A 21,637-nucleotide genomic window follows, 5' to 3' on the forward strand; every position below is an offset into this window, starting at 1 on the left:
TGTCATATTTTCGAACTCTGCATCTCCTTGCCGAATTTTTAATGTATTTCTGAGAGCGGTAATACAAAATCCATCCAGTGTAATTACAGACAAATCTGTTTTTCCTTGTAGTTCTGTCAGTTTTTGCTTTACATATTTTGAGCCTTAGCTATTATGCACATACAAATTCAAATATTCTGTTTTCCTGCTGAATTGAGTCTTTATTTTTTATATTATGAAGTGATTCTCTTTACCTCCAGTGAGGTTTTTGACCTTAGACGCTGACATTTTGGTCTGATATGAATGTCGCTGTGGCTCTTTCCTTCGGGGCTGGATTACTTGTTGTCAGTGAGCTGTTATCACTTACCTCTGCTTCAAAGAGGATGCTCGGAATACAGTTCCCACCGTCTCTTTCCTCTTATGATGCTGGGTTAAATTCAGCCAATGAGGGGCAAGTGCGCGGGATCTGGAAGCCGGAAGAGAAAGATGAGCTGCTTTCTGGGAAAGCAGCTTGCTGACCTTGGCTCCCTGATCACCCAAAGAAAGTGTCCTATTCTAATTCCCTGCATGAAGTAAGTCATTTTACTCAAAATACGCAGAGGCGTCTGTTTTCCCAACGAAACCCCGACTAAATCCGTAGGATTTCTTCTTGCAAACTTTCACTTTCAAACATTCTATATCCTTAGGTTTTCGAGGTATCGCTTATAAAAATAGTATAATTAGCTATTTTTATATCTGTCATTTTTTAAAGACTCAGTCAGTCTATTTACATTTTATTGATATGCTAAATTGTGTGGGTTTAAATCTGTGATTTTCTTTTTCTTTTTACACCTTCTAGGTGTACCTCACGTTCTGCTCTCCTTTCTCTTTCTGTTTAGGTTGATTGTGTGTTTTTATTACATTTCCTGCCCTCTTGTCTGCTGGTTTGCAAGTGATAGTCTCTGCTTCTAGTCTTTGAGTGATTTCCCCAGAAATCCAAAGACTCATTTCTAACTCATCAGAGTCTAAAGTTGTTCAGGGAGTTTCCCCTCATCCCGGACAATCAAGGTGTTTAAACCCTTTTAACTCCATTTTCTTCCCCCGGCTTATGTATTTTACTACCGTTGATCGTAAACCCACAAATCACATTGTTAGTGTTATTACTACTTTATAAAGTCTCCATCATCCTTCTTGCTTTTCACACCTTCTGTCTGGGCTCACATGACTGATAAATCCTTTAGTAGTTTCCTACGTTGGGGGGGGGGGGGTGTGTGTGCTGACAAATCCTCAGATGTTCTTGCTGTCGCTACTCTGAAAATATTTTATTTGGCTCTCATGTTTCTGACTCTGCCACGAACCCGTGTTTTCCCTTCATACACGCTACCGTGCTACAGGCCACGGTCGCAGCTCCGAAGCGCTCTGCAAAATGTGATTTAGTTGTGGCCCCCCCAGCAAAGGCATGTGCAGGTTCAAGAGAACCAGGAGTTCTGGGGAGACAGGAGCGTCTCTTACCTTTCTCCCAGGCAAACTTTCCCAAGCATCTTCAGCACAATTGGCAGGTGTGGAGATGAAGGATCATCTCTGAATGGCCTGGCGAATTTTTTTGACTGGCAAGAACACGTGTACTGTTACAAATTGTGTCATGTTGGTTATGAAACTTTATTTAGCAAAATTCACTTTGAGCAGCTGCTCTGCACACCCACTGTATAATATTTCATCCTGGCCCGGCTTGGACCTGTGCTGGGCCACAGGTCCTCAGACGACCGAGATTAGAATCGAAGTGCTCTCCACCACCAGTAGACCCTACTGTATAAGTAAATATCAGGCAAGTGAGGGGTCTGTATCCACACGGGTCTACGAAGCATAGTATCTCTCGGGAATAATCGAACACACAAAACAAACATCCAGCAAAGCAGAGGCTTCAAAAACAATAATTAGCAGTTCCCGTCTGGGCACAGCAGAAACAAATCTGACTAGGAACCCTGAGGTTGCAGGTTCAATCCCTGACCTTGCTCAGTGGGTTAAGGATCTGCATTGCCGTGAGCTGTGGTGTAGGTCCCAGATGCAGCTCAGATCTGGCATTGCTGTGGCTGTGGTGTAGGCCAGCAGTTACAGCTCCAATTCGATCGCTAGCCTGGGAACCTCCATATGCCATGGGTGTGGCCCTAAAAAAAAAAAAAGATAATTACTTGAATAACAAACCATGTCATCATTTGTTGGCTAGAAAAAGTATGTCTTTCTTGATATTCACCAAGATTGATGGTGATGAGTTGGAGATAAATATTTTATTTAATATATATGCATGCACACTCACATTGTTTCAATAGTTCATAAATACTTAAACAGCTAAATGTTTTAGCTTTTAAAATGATTTTTATTTTTTCCATCATAGCTGGTTTACAGTGTTCCGTCAGTTTTCTACTGCACAGCAAGGTGACCCAGTGACACATACATGTATACATTCTTTTTTCTCACATTATCATGCTCCGTCATAAGTGACTAGATATGGTTCCCGGTGCTATCCAGCAGGACGTCATTGCTTACCGGTTCCAAAGGCAATAGTTTGCATCTATTAACCCCAAATTCCAGGTCCATCCCACTCCCTCCCCCTCCTCCTCAGTAACCACAAGTCTGTTCTCCAAGTCCATGGTTTTCTTTTCTGTGGAATCTAATCTATATTAGATTCCAGATGTAAGGATATCACATGGTATTTGTCTTTCTCTTTCCGACTTACTTCACTTAGTATGAGAGTCTCTAGTTCCATGTTGCTGCAAAGGGCATTATTTTGTTCTTTTTTATGGCTGAGTAGTATTCCATTGTGTATATATATACCACCTCTTCCTAATCCAATCATCTATCATTGGACATTTGGGTTGTTTCCATGTCTTGGCTATTGTGAATAGTGCTGCAATGAACATACGGGTGCATGTGCGTTTTTTCAAGGAAAGTTTTGTCCGGATACATACCCAAGAGTGGGAGTGCTGGGTCATATGGTAGTTCTATGTATAGTTTTCTGAGAAACCTCCATACTGTTCTCCATAGTGGTTGTACCAGCTTACATTCCCACCAACAGTGCAGGAGGGTTCCCTTTTCTCCACACCCCCTCCAGCATATTTGTTTTTTGTGGATGTATTGCTGATGGCTATTCTGACTGGTGTGAGGTGGTACCTCATAGTAGTTTTGACTTGCATTTCTCTAATAATCAGTGATGTTGAGCATTTTTTCATGTGCCTGTTGGCCATCTGTATATCTTGTTTGGAGAAATGTCTATTCAGGTCTTTTTACTATTTTTCAATTGGATTGTTGGATTTTTGCTGTTGAGCTGTATAAGTTGTTTGTATATTTTATTTTATTTATTTTATTTTTTTGCTATTTCTTAGGCCGCTCCCTCAGCATATGGAGGTTCCCAGGCTAGGGGTCTAATCGGAGCTGTAGCCCCCGGCCTACACCAGAGCCACAGCAACGTGGGATCCGAGCCGCGTCTGCAACCTACACCACAGCTCACGGCAACGCCGGATCGTTAACCCACTGAGCAAAGCCAGGGACCGAACCCACAACCTCATGGTTCCTAGTCGGATTCGTTAACCACTGCACCACGACGGGAACTCCTGTTTGTATATTTTAGAGATTAAGCCCTTGTCTGTTGCATCGTTTGAAACTATTTTCTCCTATTCTGTAAGTTGTCTTTTTTTTTTAATGGTTTCTTTTGTTATGCAAAAGCTTGTCAGTTTGATTAGGTCCCATTAGTTTATTTTTGCTTTTATTTCTGTTGCTTTGGGAGACTGACCTGAGAAAACATTTGTAAGGCTGATGTCAGAGAATGTTTTGCCTGTGTTCTCTTCTAGGAGTTTAATAGTGTCTTGTCTTAAATTTAAGTATTTAAGCCATTTTGAGTTTATTTTTGTGCATGGTGTGAGGGTGTATTCCAATGTCACTGATTTACATGCAGCTGTCCAGTTTACCCAGCAACACTTGCTAAAAAGACTGTCTTTTTCCCATTTTATATTCTTGCCTCCTTTGTTGAAGACTAATTGACCGCAGGTGTCTGGGCTTTTTTCTGGGTTCTCTATTCTGTTCCGCTGGTCTGTATGTCTGTTTTGGTACCAGTACCACACTGTCTTGATGACTGTGGCTTTGTGGTGTTGCCTGAAGTCTGGGAGAGTTATACCTCCTGCTTGGTTTTCATTCCTCAGGATTGCTTTGGCAATTTTGGGTCTTTTGTGGTTCCATATGAATTTTTGGATTGTTTGTGCGTTTTTAAAAAATTTATTTATTTTTTGCATTTTAGGGCGGCACCTGCGACATATGGAAGTTCCCAGGCTAGGGGTCGAGTTGGAGCTGCAGCTGCCGGCCACAGCCACAGCCACAGCCACAGCCACAGCCACAGCCATGCAGGATCAGAGCCTTGTCTGTGACCTATACCACAGCTCACAGCAATGTCAGATCCTTATCCCACTGAGCAAGACCAGGGATTAAACCCGCATCCTTGTGGATTATGGTCAGGTTTGGTTCCTCTGAGCCACAATGGGAACTCCAACAGCAGCAGGTTTTATTTTTTTCATTTTTAAAATTTTCTGTCTCTTGTCTTTTTAGGGCTGCAGCTGTGGCACATGGAGGGTCCCAGGCGAGGGGTCGAATCAGAGCTACAGCTGCCAGCCTATGCCGCAGTCACAGCAATGCAGGATCTGAGCCATGTCTTCAACCTACACCACAGCTCATGACAATGCCCGATCCTTAACCCTCTGAGCGAGGCCAGGGAAAGAACCCGCAACCTTATGGTTACTAGTTGGATTTGTTTCCACTGCACCACAACGGAAACTCCTAATTTTATTTGTTTGGTTTGTTTATTTATTTATTTATTATTTTTGTCATTTTAACAGCAGCAGAGTTTAAAAGCGTATATGCAGGGTTACTATTGAGATCAGGATGTGGAACCAAAATTCTGCTGTAAATGCTGGCCCTTGCTTGCAAACCCATCTAAGGATGGGACATGTAGACCATTTTAATGAACACAGAAGAAACATTTTCAAGGAATAAAGACCATTCAGAGTTTGAAAGTCAAGTTTTACCCCAGGAAACAAAACTGGACGTGGGGGATGAGAAATAGAGCAGCTAAAAATGACTCCTGCAGTGTATTTTTTTTTTTTTCCAGTTGAGCAAGTGGCCTTGTGAGGTCAGGAGGTCCTGGAATAGGAGTGAACAGTGCCTTCAGCTGCTCTCTCGTTAGGCCTTCGGATGTGACACAATGTGCTGCCTCTCAAGTCTTCTCTGACTTATGAGAAATCCGGCCCCGATTTTGTAACACATGAAGAAGCCAAGGCCTTTTGGGAGCCCTGGAGAGCTGTGATTCGCTGTGCGTGGGTTGATCTGAGGCCAGTGGAAGAGCAGTAATCCTTGGGGGATGCCTCTTCCCTGCTGGAGGAAATTCCTGCAGGGAAAGACACAGCTGCAGGAAAAGCAGTACAGTGGGAACCAGCATGACAGCCAGGTGGGTGTCAGCAGCATGAAGCTGGGAGAGTCTCAGGGGACGACCCTGGAGCGTCGCAACACAGAAGCGGAAGTCTCATTGGCTTATTCCTTGGGCAGAGGAAATCCCAGCATCCAACAACTGGAGAGGTGTCTGCAGCCAGCCTAAAGAGCTCTCTACCCCAGCTCCTCCGCACGGCTTCTGCCAGGCCCAGAGTCAGGAGGTGGGGAAGCAGTCACTGCCCTTTCTTAAGACCTCTGGCCCCGCCAAACACGCGGGTCTGTGAGAGTCAATTCAGTTCTTTTGAGACAACGGGGAGAAGTTTACATGGACCAAGAGAATCAGATGGTAGCAAGGAAGGACGGTCAACTCTGTTAGACATGATAAAGGCGTAAGGACATCTCTCTCTCTCTTTTTTCTTTTTAGGGCCACATCCACAGCACATGGAATTTCCCAGGCTAGGGGTAGAATTGGAGTTGCAGCACTGGCCTCCACCACAGCCACAGCAACTCGGGATCCGAGCTGCATCTTCGGCCTACACCACAGCTCACGGCAACTCTGGACCCTTAACCCACTGAGGGAGGCCAGGGGTCGAACCCCCACCTTCATGGATACTAGTTGGGTTCCTTACTGCTGAGCTACAACCCAAACTCCAGGAAATCTCTCTCTCTCTCTTTTTTGGTTTTTTTTTTATGGCTGCACCAGTGGCATATGGAAGTTCCCAGGCCACAGCCACAGCAACACCAGATCCTTTAACTCACCGAACGAGGCCAGGGATTGAACCCGCATCCTCATGGATACGCGTCAGGTTCATTACCGCTGAGCCACGACGAGAACTCCTCAGGAAATCTCTTTTAGAAACAAGGTGCCTGGAGTTCCCAGGTGGTGTAGTGGGTTAAGGATCCAGTGTTGTCCCTGCTGTGTTTGACCCTGGCCCAGGACCTTCCTCGGGCTGAGGGCTTGGCCGAAAAAATAAATGGATAAATAAACTGACCAAAGCACGGAGACGCCTGCTGGAGTATGCAGAGGAGAAAAGATATGATGTCTGGGATTTGTTTTAAAATGCTTAAGGAAAAGGAGGAGGTGGATGCAGCCAAAATAGACAATGTTGGGATTTAAAATCTGCGGAACTTCCTAAACCACATCCTCTCTACGCTGGTGTAGTTTGAAGAATTTCATATAAAAAAAAGCAAACCAGGCCACAATCCCCAGGGTTTGGGTGGAAGGACAACACGAGCAGCGCCCTGTCCCCCTGACTCCTTACCTCCGAGCCCCTCACAGCTGAGGAGCCGCTGTCGTTCAAGGGCCTCAGGCCTGGTGCAGACCCGGAGTGAGTTCCAGAACTCTTCCCACTATTTCTCCCAGGAGGCCATTGGAGAGGTCAGGCAAACAACTGCGAATGGCTCTGCGGGGGGCGGGGGGGGGCCCCCAGATTCCTCAGGCCCCTGGGCCCCCGCCTGCTCCGCTGGGCCACTCCTAATGGCTTTCACTTGCTGTTTGAATCTTCGTTCTAAAGCGAGTCCAGGAGAGCGCGCCGCCGAGCAGAGCCACGACAAGCTCATTCCAACTGCATCCTCTTGACAGGTGAGAGTAGGCAGTATGGCAATTCCGACAGCACCCTGCGTTTGAAAGGAAAATTACGGTTTTTCAGAAGGCAGCTGTTGTGCAAGTGAATAGGATGCAAGTTTCTGTGAAGACTTTTCCTCATTTTATGATATGAAAATAATAAAATGTAGATTCAGCATGTGATTCTTACTGGAAAAAAAAAAAACAAAACCAAAAGAGACAGAGTATGGGGGGCAAAGGCAAACGAAGCATGCTGTTCCTTGGTCGTAATTGTAATAAAAAGTAAAACCAGCAAAACAATCCTTTAGAAAATTTCTTCTCTGCAGGAGAAGCTAACTTTTGTTTTTTTGGTCTCTTTAGGGCTGTACCCGCGGCCTATGGAAGTTCCCAGGCTTGGGGTCGAATCAGAGCTGTAGCCACTGGCCTGTATCACAGCCACAGCAACAAGGGATCCAAGCTGTGTCCGTGACCTACACCACAGGTCCTGGCAACGCCGGATCCCCAACTCACCGAGTGAGACCAGGGACCCAACCCGAGCCCTCTTGGATACGAGTCGGATTTGATTCCGCTGCGCCACCGTTCAAACCACTTGGCAGGGAGCTCTTTGGGAGCCTGGTTACGATATATTTTTTACAGCATATTTTCAGTTTGCCAATTAGGCTGGAAAACCGACAATTCACTTTCCTCGGGGCAGGGAACCGTAGCCGAGGTACAGCCCACAGTGAGACAGGGCCTCAAAAATCACGCTCCAAGTTTAGGGGCAGATCAAGCAGATAGCTCACATGTGGAAAACAGAGGAAGACAACACAGAGAAGCTGTGTTTTCCGGGGGTTTCCAAGTCATTTCTACACATTACAGGAGGACACTGGCTTCTGAGAAATCCATCCCACATGCTACCTCCCTGGAACGCATATATTTCAAGGCTCAGGTGTATCCGTTTCTTTCTGGGTCACCCAGTGGCAGCGGTGTGCTGATGAATGTTTAACAGGCAGCTCTCCGGGGGGGAGAACTTGATACATAACATTCAACCGTCTCTGTGGGGTCGATACTCTCACCATGGCTGATTTCAAATTATCTGTGTGACGCCACGGAACCAGTGGAGTTGGAAACAGATGCTCAGTTGCTCATCGTTATAGGGCATTTCAACGGCACAAATGCAGCAGATACCAGTGGCCTCGAGAGCACAGACAAGACTAAAACGTGGTAATCAATGCGGAAGTGATGAGTTTGGAATAGATATTGCCTATGTTTTTAATATACTTTATTTAACGGTGGGTTTATACAATGTAATTTTTTTCCTTTTTTTTATGGCCGCACCTGCAGCACATGGACGTTCCCAGGTGAGGGGTCAAATTGGAGCTGCAGCTGCAGGCCGACGCCACAGCCACGGTCACCCTGGATCTGAGCCGCATCTGTGATCTACACTGCAGCCTGCCGCAAAGCCAGATCCTTAACGCACTGAGCAAAGCCAGGGATGGAACCTGCATCCTCACAGGCATTACGGTGGATCCTTAACCCGCTGAGCCGCAATGGGAACTCCATGAAATTTTATAGATGGCTGCGTTTAACAACCAACTCACAAAATTCCTGAACATTTAACAATCTGCTCTCATGGGCTGGTCTACACCAGAGGCAGTACATAACCGGTACCCTGAGAACCTAAACAAACCAGCCGCTTGCCGGCCCCGGCCTTCATGACGATCTCTGCAGACTAAGAGCTCCAGCTCTCCCCTTGGGGTAGAGCAGCGTTCCTTCTAAATAGGAGATTCTAAATTTAGACTCCTTCCAAGTGGGAGTCCCTCTAGGGACAGGCCCAGACAGCAGAATTTTAGCTGCTCTATTGGCCAGTTCCATCTGTTCTCAGGACTCTCGTCCCTGCCAAGTCCAGATGGTGCTGAAGGGCTGTCAGCGTTCCCTGCACAGCCTCTGCACTCCCCTCACCCTCGGACAGATTGGATTCAAATCCCTGGCACCTCCTCCTTCCATTGGATGCAAAGCCAGCAACTATCACACGGGAAGAGCCAAAGAAACCAGGTGCTAAATCATCCAAGGTCAAGCTGCTCCTTCGCTCCCCCAGCCTCCCTGTTGTCTGAAGCGGCCTTTCCTCCAGGATTTTTCTCAGCCAGCTACGCCCCCCTCTATCTTACTCCTCAGCATCACAGAATCTCGGGGATGGAAGGGACCTTCTGTCATTAAGCCTAAACCACAGCTTGCTTGAGCAGCCACAGCCCCTCCCCTCCCTCCCCTGCATCTCGTCTCCCAGCTGTAAAGCTGCTGTCTGCCAGCTTTCATCCCTTGGAACACGGAGCGGTTTGTGGCTGCTGACAGTGGAGGACGCAAGCGGAAAGGAACCTGCTGAAAGCCAGACCTGTGGCCAAGAGTGTCACAGCCACGATTGTGTTTATTTTTCACATTTCTAGGTGATGCGTAAAGGTTTAGCAGGATGAAATGACTTGCCCCAAGGTCACCGAAGCGGTGTGTTAGCAAGTCAGGTTTTGCCCCGGGGCTGACTCAAACCGGCACCACCGTGCATCCGTGCACGTTGCCTTCCACCAAGCGTGGTGACCCTGACAGCTAGTGGGGACCACAGTGTTGTCACGCCTGGCGAGTGTCGTGGGCATGGGAAATCTATCGCTCTGAAGGATGGCATGCGCGTTCCTCTAGTGGAGGAGATCCCTTTAATAAGCCGTCCGCAGGACACAGTCAGGCAGGGGTGTGGGCGGAAATCGAATGAAGAAAAGGCGTGGCCATACTGCTCTCGGTGAGAACGGAAGCGGATTCTCCCAAGGGGTGGCAGGTAAGCGCGGTCCTCTGCGGGGCATCAAGAGAACATCTCAGGAATGGGGGCGCCACATCTGCACTGCTGCAACGTCTCCCACGTCCTGCCAGATCACCAAAACACACACAGGCACGCATGCCCGTCCGGACTCATTGAATTTGGGTGTGTGTGGAAGTGGTTGTGGGGGGGGGGACTGAGCACCCCTCGGCTGAGGCAGTGCAGGGAAGAGACGCCATCGTTGCTTAAAATGAGGTTGCAGGAGTCTGGAGTCTGCAGTGATATAAGCTAGGATATAAGGCCCTCAGAAATCACAGAGATCCAGGGGTTCCCAGGTAGCCTGGCGGTTTAGGATTCGGCATTGTCACTGCTGTGGCTCGGGTGCAATCCCTGGCCTGGTGCTTCTGCATGCTGTGGGCATGGCCAAAAAAAAAAAAAAGAGAGAGAGAGAGAGAGAGTGAGGAAACTCGCAGAGATACAAAAGTCACAGCCATCAGACTTCCCTGGACCTCAAGGGGGCAGGGAGTCCTCAGCTGACCATGGGCTTGGGCAGGTAAGAGTCCGCCCCTAGCGGCCGGCTGCAAGGAGGAGGCGCTGCGGAACTGCCAGTGGGAGGAAACCGACTTCGTGGCTGATGGCAACTAACATGGCATCAATCAGGAGTCCTGCTCAGGGGTGCTGGGAGAAGTGTGAGACCTTCGAGCCCTTGGCCTGCATGGAGGCCCACAAAAGCCTCCACAAATCCCAGACATTCTGCAGTGAGGGGACATGAACCAAAGTGGGGCCAAGGAAGCCGTCAGCCAGCTTGGCAGGGGCCTTCCCCTCACGTCCCATCCCTGATGCTGTAAGTGGGACCTCATGGTCTTGGCTGGTCTGCAGAAGGCCCAGGCTGTGAGTCAGCTCGCACCATGGAAATCGCGTATATGCTTTCAGAGCTCTTACCTAAAAGCCATCCAAGAGCTAAATCCTTCCCAGCTGGCACCTCAACGCCACTCTGATCCAGAGTAATGGGTCAGCTGAAGAGGGGTGGGCACAGGGTAGATCCAGGAGGGTAGCAAGTATTCGGTGCCATGGGACAACAGAGCCACCTGTGACCGCATGCCACCCAGGTGAGGAATCAGACTGCCAGGGTCTCAGCCTTGCTGCTGACTCTCTCAGTGACCTTGGCCTCCGGGATTCGGATTCCCAGCTGTAAAACAGGGACTGGACTGCTTCCAACGTGCTGCTTTTGCTGGGGCCTCAAGTCCGGCTCAACAGGTGCCTAGGCTGCCCTGGAGCCCCCGGGGAACACGAAATGGCAGGGCGAGGCCACCAAACAGGGTCGGGAAGCCGGCACAGGGCCTGGGGCAGTGTCACAGGTCAGCAGGGGACCCACACCCGGAGAAGGAAATGAAAGGCGGGACGGGAGCATCTCACAGTCAGTCCTGAGAGTTTTAGAAGGCGGGGCTGCGGGCAGCCACACGCTGGGGAGGGCGCCTAGTACAGTCTTAAGAAAGGATTAAAACAGCACCCTTCTGAGATGGTGGCCTTCCAGGTCCAACATTTTAAGCCACCATCTGATCTGGAGTCTCCGAGGCTGCCATCGATGGCGCCCCATCTCCTGTGAGGCCACAGCAGCAGATCTAGGAACTCTAACTCCAGGGACAGCGACAAGAGGGCTGCTGTCAGAGCTGCTCCCAAAGCATCGGCATGGAGGACGGGAGACAGAAGCTGTGTCACTGCCTTTGGACTCGCCCTCCGGCATGGCTCTACGAGACTAGCCCTCTGGCATGGCTCTACGATGGCCTGCACGTGGCATCCTGGACATTACCTCCCAGGAGGGTCCTCTGTCATCAGCGGACCCTGGAAGCTATAGCTGCGTCCGGCTTCCTCTGATTACATTCAGCGCCTTCTTAAGACCAGCCTTCGTCAGGACTTAAAGAAGGATGGAGCGCGGCTCTCCTACTCCACGGAGGCGGACGGGAATCCCTGCATCTCATTTTCCTTATACAGAATGGTTTCATTGTTCCTGCTGTGGCACAGAGGAAACAAACACAACTAAGAACGATGAGGTTGTGGGTTCGATCCCTGGCCTCGCTCAGCGGGTTAAGGACCTGGCGTTGCCGTGAGCTGTGGTGTGGGTGGAAGACGCGGCTCGGATCCCGCGTGGCTGTGGCTGTGGCGTAGCCTGGCAGCTGTAGCTCTGATTCAACCCATAGCCTAGGAACTTCCATATGCTGTGGGTGTGGTCCTAAAAAGCTAAAAAAAAAAAAAAAAAAAGGGATAGTTTCAAAGAATTCATGATTCTTTCATTCCAACAACCCACAGAAGAGCCATTTCTTCCTCCTTCCCGCTAGCGTTCCCGATGATCCAATTTCCTCCCACTGAAACGTCATAAAGCCATGCCAGACCTTCCTCCTCTTGCCCTCTCGCCCCACCCCCGGGGTCACAGAATCCCCTCTGAGCCGGAAGCAGGGAGTCTGCCTGTGACACTCATGGCTTATGATCTCCTTACATTGTGGGTCAGATCCTCAAGGCCTAAAACCCCGAATCCAGCTTCTGGGAACCCCGTACCCTTAGCAATCAGACAAACAGCAGGAAGGCATTCCTCCCAAGTGCAGAATCATATATATTCTGAGTGACTGAGCTATTGGCATTCAAGTTTTGACCAGTTTCAAGATGCTACTACCAGATAAATGGGAAGACCGGATACAGACACTGCAGTTTATGTTACAGAAGGAAGACTGCGGATATACGAGAGCCAAGAGTTTCAGGTTATATGCGATACATCCAGAAGGCTGAATACACTAAACGCCTTACCCCTTTCAGGTCATAAGGCCTTGGAGAAGCTGCATCCTTTTTCAGGCCCCCTACCACGGTTTAGTGTGCTCATGCCAAGAATTGGTGGCTTCTTCCTTTAACTAACCCCCACCCCCCGGAGGGGGTGATAGGAAGCTGTTAAAAATCAGATGTGGGAGTTATCTACCACCTCCACGTAACGCAGTTCCATTAATTAACTCACCTCAAAGCACCCTCCAAGGGGCAAATAGAATAGGCCTCTCCCCTACCAGAAGAATGGAAAAATCAAGGCACAGAGTCAACTTGATGGTATAAGGTTCATCAGCTGGTTAAGGGGAGAACCAGAACCAGGATTGGGCTCTGTGCCCCACATTCCTTCCAGTAGGCCTTGCGGGCAGCTGTGACAAGGGCGGTCCAGCCACCTGGCTGCGCCTCCCAGGGCCCTGAGCCAACATGGGAAACCCTGGAGGGAGGCTAGGTCCAGCTGTGACCCAGCTTTCTCTGCTTCTAGTCAGGGCTACGTCCCAAGCAACGATGCCAGTGACCACGGCTGTCACTGATGGCTGGACAATGGGCCCCCTTTGACAAATCTGGAAGCCCCCTCTGGCTGCTCTGCTCAGGATGGGGCCCGCCAGCATTTACTTAGAGAAAAGCGAGGAGACTGGGCTTACACTAAACTGTGGGAAGGCATGGATGCAGCTTCCAGAAGGTCATCCCTTGGTTCAGAGGTTCACATAGAAAGCATCTGGACAATTCCAACAAGACCAGACCTAGAACCATCCTTCAAAACCCACCCTGAGTGGTAAAGATAAGGTACATGTCTTAACCTACATAAAAGGTAAGAGACGTTCATTTTTCAACTGCACAGACACGTGACCGGAGTTACAGTTAAGTGGCATGCACCTATGTTGACTGCATTTAAACTACGACTGAGTCGTGTGACAGCTCCATGACACGGCGCCAGTTTTCAATTGCACGACTGCTACTTGGTGAGGTCTGAGGTTTCCCACAGTATTTCCAAAGCCAATTTCTATTTAAGTGTGTTGTGAAAACATGGAAGAGTTTGACTTTTCACACATTTGACACGGACAGGAGAGTAAGTGCAGGAATTTGTACACCCAGCCGGGGGTCCATGCCTTCACACTAGTCACCTTGGGCGGACGTTCGCTGAGTCCAGGGAAGCTGACCTTACTCAGAACTTTCTAGAACCCTCCTTGGAAACCATCCGCTTTAAGCTTCGTTAATGTTGTTCTTTGCCCTTTAAGGGTAGATTTATTTGTTGAGGGATGATCTTTTTTTTTTTTTTTTAACAGTCAAAGAACATTAGAAGGAACGTCTGATAAAATGGGTGATGGATGACCCAGGATGACCTCTGGGGAGGGTGGTGTAAGAAACAAGGCCTGACTCTACGGTGGTGAGGCCTCTGTTTTGGCATGGCTCCCAAGACAATGCCAAAGAGACCTTCTAGGTGCTCCTGGCACACGCGACACCCCAGCTCAAGAGCAAGGTCTCCCAAGGAAGTCAGTGAGTTCGTGATGGCTCTGAGTGCACGTGCTCCAGCGTATTTGGCTAAAAAGGGAGCCTTGCTCGTTTCTCTCACGCGTCGCACGGGCAGAAATGGAACTCCGTCTCCGGGATTTCTCCCAAGGGAAGGCTCTACTGCTGGAAGAGCTAGAGTGAAAAGCACTTGGTGTCATGTCTACACTGTCCCTCCCCCCCACCCCGGGTCCCCCACCAAGGAGTCATTCCTGATACCTGAGTCTCCCCGGTGTGGAAAAGTGGGTCAGGACAGGTCTCTGGCACCCGGGTAAGACTAGTGTCAAGGGGACTGGAGTGTTTCCAATGGCTCCATGGCCCCGACAGGCCAACGCCACCAACTCGCCCGACGCGCTCCTACAGCTAAGCACGCACGGGTTCAGGAGAGCAGACGGGCAAACGCCGATCCTCCAGGAGCTTTCTGGGTGAAAAAACCCGCCGGCTTCTGATGTGAATAGAGTCCACGGAAAAGAAGCCCACGCTGTTCTGGAACGTGCCTAAGACAGAACGTGTGCGGCCAGAGCTCGGTGAAGGGCACTTCCAGCGGAGGCCAAAGGCAGCAAAGGTGCAAAGCGGCTGCTGGGGCTGCGTGCACAGAGGCAGGGTCGGTGCATCTGGAGTGGCAAAGCAGTTTGTAGAAAGCCCCAGTTTTAGGGCAGGCTGTGTGCCAACCAGGGAAGCCAAAGGGCCTTCGGGCTCGCTTTCTACAAAGCGCTTCACTGAACATGCTAAGAAGGAAGCTCCCTCAAACACCATATCCTTAGCGTCAGAGAACTATGCTCAAGACGGTGGGCAACGGGGAGCAGAGGCTAATCCTCTAACGATGTCTGGACTGTGTATTCTCTGAGCCTCTTTCTCGCTCTTCACACACACACACCACACACACACACACACCTAATGGAGAGCACACAACTGTGGTCAGGTTCCACCGCTTCTGCACGTGCTTCTGTCCGGGGGCTGCTTTTCTGCATTTCCAGGAGCTGTTGCGAGTTCACGGGCTCTACGGCTAAAAGCGAGAAGCACAGCGCAGAGTCCGCGGCCTAAAGCAGCCAGCACATCCGAGGGCTCGCGGCAGACACTGGTCTCAAGTGCATCAGTCGGGACGTAGTTCTCGGTGAGGGCTTTTATATGCGTGTTTATAAAAACCACAAAGCTAGGCCATGTGCTTAAATCATTGTTAGAAAGACTGCTGAGTGCCCAGATGGGATTTCTAGTTTCTGTGCAAATGAAATCACTTTAGTCCAGATTTTATTCGCTCAAAACTACTAGGGAAGCAGGCGGATTTGGTTTCAATCTGCCAAAAAGCAGGAATTCACTTCAGTTTCAACTCTGCAGCAATCCTGGTGTTCATGTTGTAGCCGGGCTCCGGCAGCACGGGGGCCGGGGCGCCTGCCGAGCCGGCGGCGGAGGCCCGGCTCTCCCCCAGTTCGGGCTCGCTCTCGCTGGACGTCGACCCGCTGTTGACGGCGTAGCCGCTCTCGGCGCCGATGCCCTGCGCGGACCCGCAGCCGTCGGGCTCCTTCTGCTCCCTGGGACCGGACAGCCCGGGGAGGACGGCCATGTGCCCGGTGGGCCTGCTGGGCAGCAAGGTCATGGTGTAGTCCGCGATGATGCTGCCCACGTCCAAGTTGCACGCCTGGTCGAAGGCGAGGAAGCCCACGTTGGCGTTGGCCTCGCACACCACGAAGGAGCCGTCGTCCATGATGAGAAGGTCGATGCCGCAGAAGTCCATGCCCAGGATGTTGGACACCTGGATGGCCAGCTGCTTGCCTTGTTCCGTCAGCGGGCACATGACGCCCACGCCACCTGCAGGGAGAGCACAGGGTGTCACGGGGACTCAGACACGCACAGGCAGGTCAAAGGACCCTGCCAGGCAGAGACGGGATGGCGGGGAGGGGCGGCGAGACGGGCATCCTCACCCTCACAGAGGGTCTGCGTGGGCAGCGGGACGCCCTTTAGGAAACGAGCATGACTGTGTCTCCTTTAGTCTTAAAGAGACGGACCCAGCCGTCCCACCACAAAGGAAATAACCGAACCCCGTGGGGGGAAAAGCCTGAGGCACAAAGATGTGGGTGGCAGCATCACTGAAACTACTGGAAAAGCAAAATACTGGCAAACACTGGCACTTGCTACTTGCTGATGAATAAATGAGAAATTAGAAACTAAAGAGCTCACAGTGGGCGAAAGCAGCACACGTCACAACCATTTTACTAATAAGGTTGACAGAGAGGCTGGGAGCTCATGAGAAAATACTTACAAGGACCAAGGCTGTGTCGTACGACCGCAACTATTCAAACAAACAAAAAAAACCCCAAATAAAACCACTGTCAGAAACGACAACCCCAGAATGCCAACACTGGTTGTCTCTCGGTGGGATTAATGACAAGTACCTTTTTGCTTTTCTTTTGCCACACACCCGGCATGTGGAAGTTCTCAGGCCAGGGATAAAACCCATACTGCAGCAGTGCCCTGAGCCACAACAGTGACGATGCTGGGATCCTTGACCACTAGGCCACCAGGGAACTCCAATACCTTTTTCCATTGACTTTGCTGCATTTTCTAAATTTTCTACATTGAGAATGTACTCCTTTTAAAAGTGAGACAAAGGCGTTCCTGTTGTGGTGCAGCGGTGAACGAACCCCACTCGTATCCATGAGGACACGGGTTCGATCCCTGGCCTTGCTCAGGGGGTTGAGGATCTGGCGTTGCCACAAGCTGTGCTGTAGGTCACAGACATGGCTCAGATCCCATGTTGCTGGGGCTGTGGTGTAGGCCGGCAGCTACAGCTCCAATTCGATCCCTCGCCCGGGAACCTCCATATGCTGCTGCAGGTGCGGCCGTCCAAAAAAGACAAAAAAGTGAATAAGTAAAAGTTAGGCAAAACAAAATTAACTTATTTTCTAGGAAGAGAGAGGCTAATGAGAAAAAAAAAAAAAAATCCCACACCAAGGACAGAGGGAGGCCCTGACTTGTCGAAAAGCCAAAACCTCATGTTAATGCTTCTCCCTTTGGTCTCTTGCAGGCCGACCGCTTGTATCCTCAGGCCCAGCAGCGCACAGGTTAACCTTGACGCTGCCCTCCCGCACCGGTTACACGGTAGAAGGAAAAGACCACTGAGCAGCCTGAAACCAGCTCACCACGAAACGCAACATGGACAGGCCACAAAACCGTGCAGCTCCCAGTTGAGAACGGATGTGCGAGTGGCGGAAAAGGACACAATGCGAATACGTAAGGTTCGGTCCATGCTGGGGCAAGACACGGGACTAACGGGAACATTAAATGAGATGATATCTTGGGTTCTTAGGGCCGTGTCCACCTGATCCATGCACCGCTTCTAGATCTAAGCTGTGGGCACACCTAAGCGGCAGCTGCAGCAACGCCAGATCCTTAACCCACTCTTCCCCAGGCCAGGTATCAAAACCGCGTAGCAGGGCTCCCGAGATGCTGCCGATTCTGCTGCGCCACCGTGGGAACTCCTACCACGGTACTTTCATCACAGTATCTTACACTGATCTCGTTACTGGATCATAAGCTGCCCGAGGGCAAGGACTCTCCTCCAGGCTACCCTGTCGGCACCTGTCACAGAGTTCACTTGGGGAAACCGCTCAACCACGCTCAGGAAGAAGGGCCAGACTGGTGCTTCAGCCTCTCACTAGACACGAGACCTGGCACATGGTCAGGCAACTCCGGAAATAACAGCCATGGGCATTCTGTTCACGTCATCAACCTACGGATTCCACGGACGACGTGACCAGAGCGTCCTGTGGCGAAGACAAGAATTTACGGCCCCGGGACCATCTCCATTCACAACAGAACACAAGCTTTCGAGTTCCCTGGCGGCCAGATGGTTAAGGATCCGGTGTCGTCCCTGCTGTGGCTCAGGTTGACCCCTGGCCAGGGAGTTTTCTGCATGCTGTGAGCATGGCCAACAGCAACAACAAAAAAGAAAAAACTAACTTTATCAATAGGCTAATGGGGTGGGCTTACGCATTTGACCCAAACATGAAGTGCAGCTTTCCAAAAACTTCAAACATACAAGAAAAACAATTTCCAATTATAATGTGAAAAGGGGGTACCGTCTGTCGCCTTTAGCCCCTCATTACTCCCAACCTGAGCTCTTGGAACGGCTTCCAAATTCGACTCCCTGCCTCCCTCTCCTGCCTGCAACCCGTCTTCTCGCCAGATGTCAAGCTTTTCTCACTGATTCTCACGTCACCCCTCTGGTGACACCTGACTGCCAAGTCCTGACACCTACAGCTAGGGTTCAAACCCCAATGTCCTGACACCCTGGCCCAACCTCCGTCACGGCCCTGACACCCTCCTGTCCCGCTCCTGGACGGCTTATCATCGCTAACTCCTCCCTGTGACCCTGGCACCTCGCAGAGGGCCTGACCAGGCGGGCGGGATGGACACACACTGCCTAAAGGGGTGCGGACGCCCTAAGGAGGAGGCCCGGGGGCCTCCCTGGCCCGGAGCCCCCGCTGAGCCCGCAGCCTCACCGAGCGAGCAGTTGCTCTGCATCCGGCCGTCCGTGGAGCAGCGCAGCATCGAGCCGATCACCTGGCCGCCGACCACCACCACGCGGATGTCCTTCCCGTGGGACTCCTTCACGTACTTCTGGAACAGGTAGGGCACGTCGTGGCGGACCAGGTGGCAGACGTCTGAGAGGTGGTGCTTGTCTCTCGCGAGAAAAACGGCTTTTCCTTTAAGAAGAAAGACAAAGCGCGAGAGAGGCGGTTGCAGGAGCTTCGAACGCCGTCCCTGCCGTCCCACCGCCCGGCCTGGTCATCCGTCCCTTCCCAACCTGCCGCACGCGGGCCCCTCCACTTCTCGGACTGGACTCGTGCTTTGTTTCTTTTTTATGGCAGCATCCGTGGCCTGTGGAAGTTCCCTGGGCCGGGGATTCAATCCAAGCCGCGGCTACAGCCTACGCTGCATCTGCGGCAACGTCGGGTCCTTTAACCCGCTGCGCCTCCACGGCAGCCCCAGCCACCGCAGCGCGCTGCTTAACCCACAGCGCCGCGGTGGTAACTCCCAGACTCTCGCTTCTTATCAAATGGCCACCGAGCCTTCTTTTCTCTTGGTTTTACTCATGCCCCGCTCCCTTCACAACTATTTTTTCAAAATGAAATCAAAATGCATTCCAGAAACACAGAGAAGAGGCCAAAATGAAATCCTAAGGGTCTAGTCAAGGCGGTTCCAGAAGCATCGAGCATCTCCAAACACGCCAGGATGCTGACTTGGCAGAGCCCGTGTCTCGCTCTTTCTTTATCCCCCGAACCTCACACTGGGCTCGACGCACAAAGCTAGCGTCGATCCACGTTCATAGAACCTAATAAACTGACCACGCGTTAGGGGAATTTCCAGTGGAGAGAGACCCACAAAAGATAACAACACGGCACGGCACGGCCTTAGGAGAGGCCTGTGCGAAAGACAACAGGAGTTCAAAGAGGGAGCCCCCGCCAGACGTCCATCTTCCGGCTATAACCGTAAGGAACTTCGTACGGGGCCACACCCCGTGGTTCGAAAGGAAGGATCCCTGTTTCCTTTGATCTCTGGGCAAAGCATTTCTTCCTGACTCCAAATGCTTTGTTTTCTTCTTGAATCTTGAGGCCTTCGCAATTATCTGACACCTGCCTTTCCATTTGCACCTGCGCTAACAGATCTGAGCGGGGTCCCTGAGAGGTTTGCTCTGCAAATCTGACATGAGCATCGCATGCCCTGAGCCTTCTTGTGAGCAAGCAGGAACAGAGAGATGGTTTTCCTGAGATTGGTGTCGCCACCTTACAAGGAATGGAAGCTCGCCGAAGTCTTAAGAAAAAGACAGATGGGCATCAGCCCCTAGTGGCATGTAACACCCAAAAGTAACCTCAAAACGTGTCTCCGTCACTGCACATTTGGCACCAGGAGATCTGGCAGCAGACAGCTGGATTCAATTATAGGCACGGGGGGTTCTCTGGACATTAGGAAGGATGTTTAGCAGAGATGGGGCTAACGACAGGGACTCAAAATAAATAGGGCTTGGTTCCTGGCACAGAGGTTCTAATTTGGGGCTTGGCTGGCACCTAATAAAGGAGCTACAGTTTTTTAAATTTGTTTTTCCTAGGGCCGCACCCGTGGCATATGGAGGTTCCCAGGCGAGGCGTCCAATCGGAGCTGTAGCCACTGGCCTACACCAGAGCCACAGCAATGAAAGGATCCGAGCCGTGTCTGTGACCTACACCACAGCTCACAGCAACGCCGGATGCTTAACCCACTGAGTGAGGCCAGGGATCGAACCCACAACCTCATGGTTCCTAGTCAGATTCGTTAACCACTGAGCCACGACAGGAGCTATAGTTTTAAAGGAAGGAGGGGAAAATAGTGGGGAGGGCACGAAGATCCGCTGACCATCTACTGCGTGCCAAATACTTTTGAAAAATTATTTCTTTTGCATTTCATACTAGTCCTGTGAAGCCATTAGGACAAGGAGAGTTATTTTTGTTTTACTGAACTTTCTCAAGGACAGAGCTTGCCGAGTCCGCTGCCTTCTTGAGACTTATTTCCACCCACCAGAGCCTCGCAACTGCCCTAATTTTGTTTACTCCCTATCCATTTTCCCTAAGATGCTGTGTGCTATACTAGCAACGACTAACGTGAAAATGAAATTAAGAATACAGGCCCATCTATAAAAGTATCAAAAACAATTTTTAAAATTTAGGAATAAATTCAACCAACGAGGTTCAAGGCTCGTACACTGAAAACTACAGAACATTTTTGCAAGAAATTAAAGACTGACATAAATGGAAGGCCTGCCATGTTCAGAAAGTAGAAGATTTAGCATTGTTAAAACGGCAACACTCCTTAAATTGATCTACAGAGTCAATGCATTCTCCACCAAAATTCCAACTTCCTTTTTTGCAGAAATCTATCAGCTGATCCTAAAATTCATACGGAGAGGCAAGGGACCCCCAAATAGCCAACACAATCTTGAAATAGGAGGACAAAGTGGATGAGCTCCCAATTTCAAAACATACTACCAAGTTACAGGAACAAGACAGGTGGGGCTTGGCCTAAGGACAGACATAAGGAGCAATGGAATAGAACTGAGAGCCCAGCATAAACCTTCATTTTATGGTCAGATGGTCAACTGGTTTTTAACAAGAGCTCCAAGAGCATTCAATGGGGAACGAACAGTCTCTTCACAAAAAATTCTGGGAAAAAACTGGATATCCACAGGCAAAAGAACGGAGTCAGACTCCTTCGTCACGCTATATGCAAAAATTAATTCCGAATGGACCAGAGACCCAAATGTAAGGGCTAAAACTGTAAACCTCTTGAAGGGAAACACAGGTGCAAATCTGTGTGACCTTGGGGTAGGCAAGCACAAAAGGACATCAAAAGCACAAGCAATCAAAGGAAAAGAATAAACTGAGTTTCATCAAAATCAAAACTTTTTGTGCATGAAAGGATATCAAAAAAGTGAAAAAGGAGTTCCCGTCGTGGCTCGGTGGTTAACGAATCCGACTAGGAACCATGAGGTTGCGGGTTCGGTCCCTGCCCCTGCTCAGTGGGTT

At 50.2% G+C, this 21,637-nt stretch overlaps 1 protein-coding gene across 9 annotated transcripts in view; it reads right to left on the reverse strand.

Annotated features, from left to right (window-relative positions):
• Nucleotides 1–4,783: 4,783 nt before the first annotated feature.
• RIMKLA (ribosomal modification protein rimK like family member A) overlaps nucleotides 4,784–21,637 on the reverse strand; it is a 40,907-nt gene continuing 24,053 nt past the window's right edge. For 3 of the 9 annotated variants that reach the window (XR_002345249.2, XR_014808573.1, XR_014808572.1), the window contains exons 4-6: nucleotides 18,581–18,784; nucleotides 14,976–15,887; nucleotides 4,784–7,044 (exon numbers count right to left, since the gene is read on the reverse strand). Coding sequence is in view for 3 of the 9 variants with exons in the window: in XM_021096924.2 (XP_020952583.1) it covers nucleotides 15,394–15,887; nucleotides 18,581–18,784 (698 nt within the window). In the remaining 6 variants the exon portion in view is untranslated. Of the gene's footprint in view, nucleotides 7,045–10,709; nucleotides 10,957–11,577; nucleotides 11,779–12,355; nucleotides 15,888–18,580; nucleotides 18,785–21,637 lie in introns of those variants that run through there. The other 6 variants (XM_021096924.2, XM_084965486.1, XM_084965488.1 and 3 more) reach the window with 3 other exon arrangements.

Source organism: Sus scrofa, chromosome 6 (assembly GCF_054392235.1).
Source record: "Sus scrofa isolate SSC_HxYL_T2T_F1_AM1 chromosome 6, Sscrofa_HxYL_maternal_Yorkshire_Landrace_v2.0, whole genome shotgun sequence".
In the NCBI taxonomy this organism is placed as follows: domain Eukaryota; kingdom Metazoa; phylum Chordata; class Mammalia; order Artiodactyla; family Suidae; genus Sus; species Sus scrofa.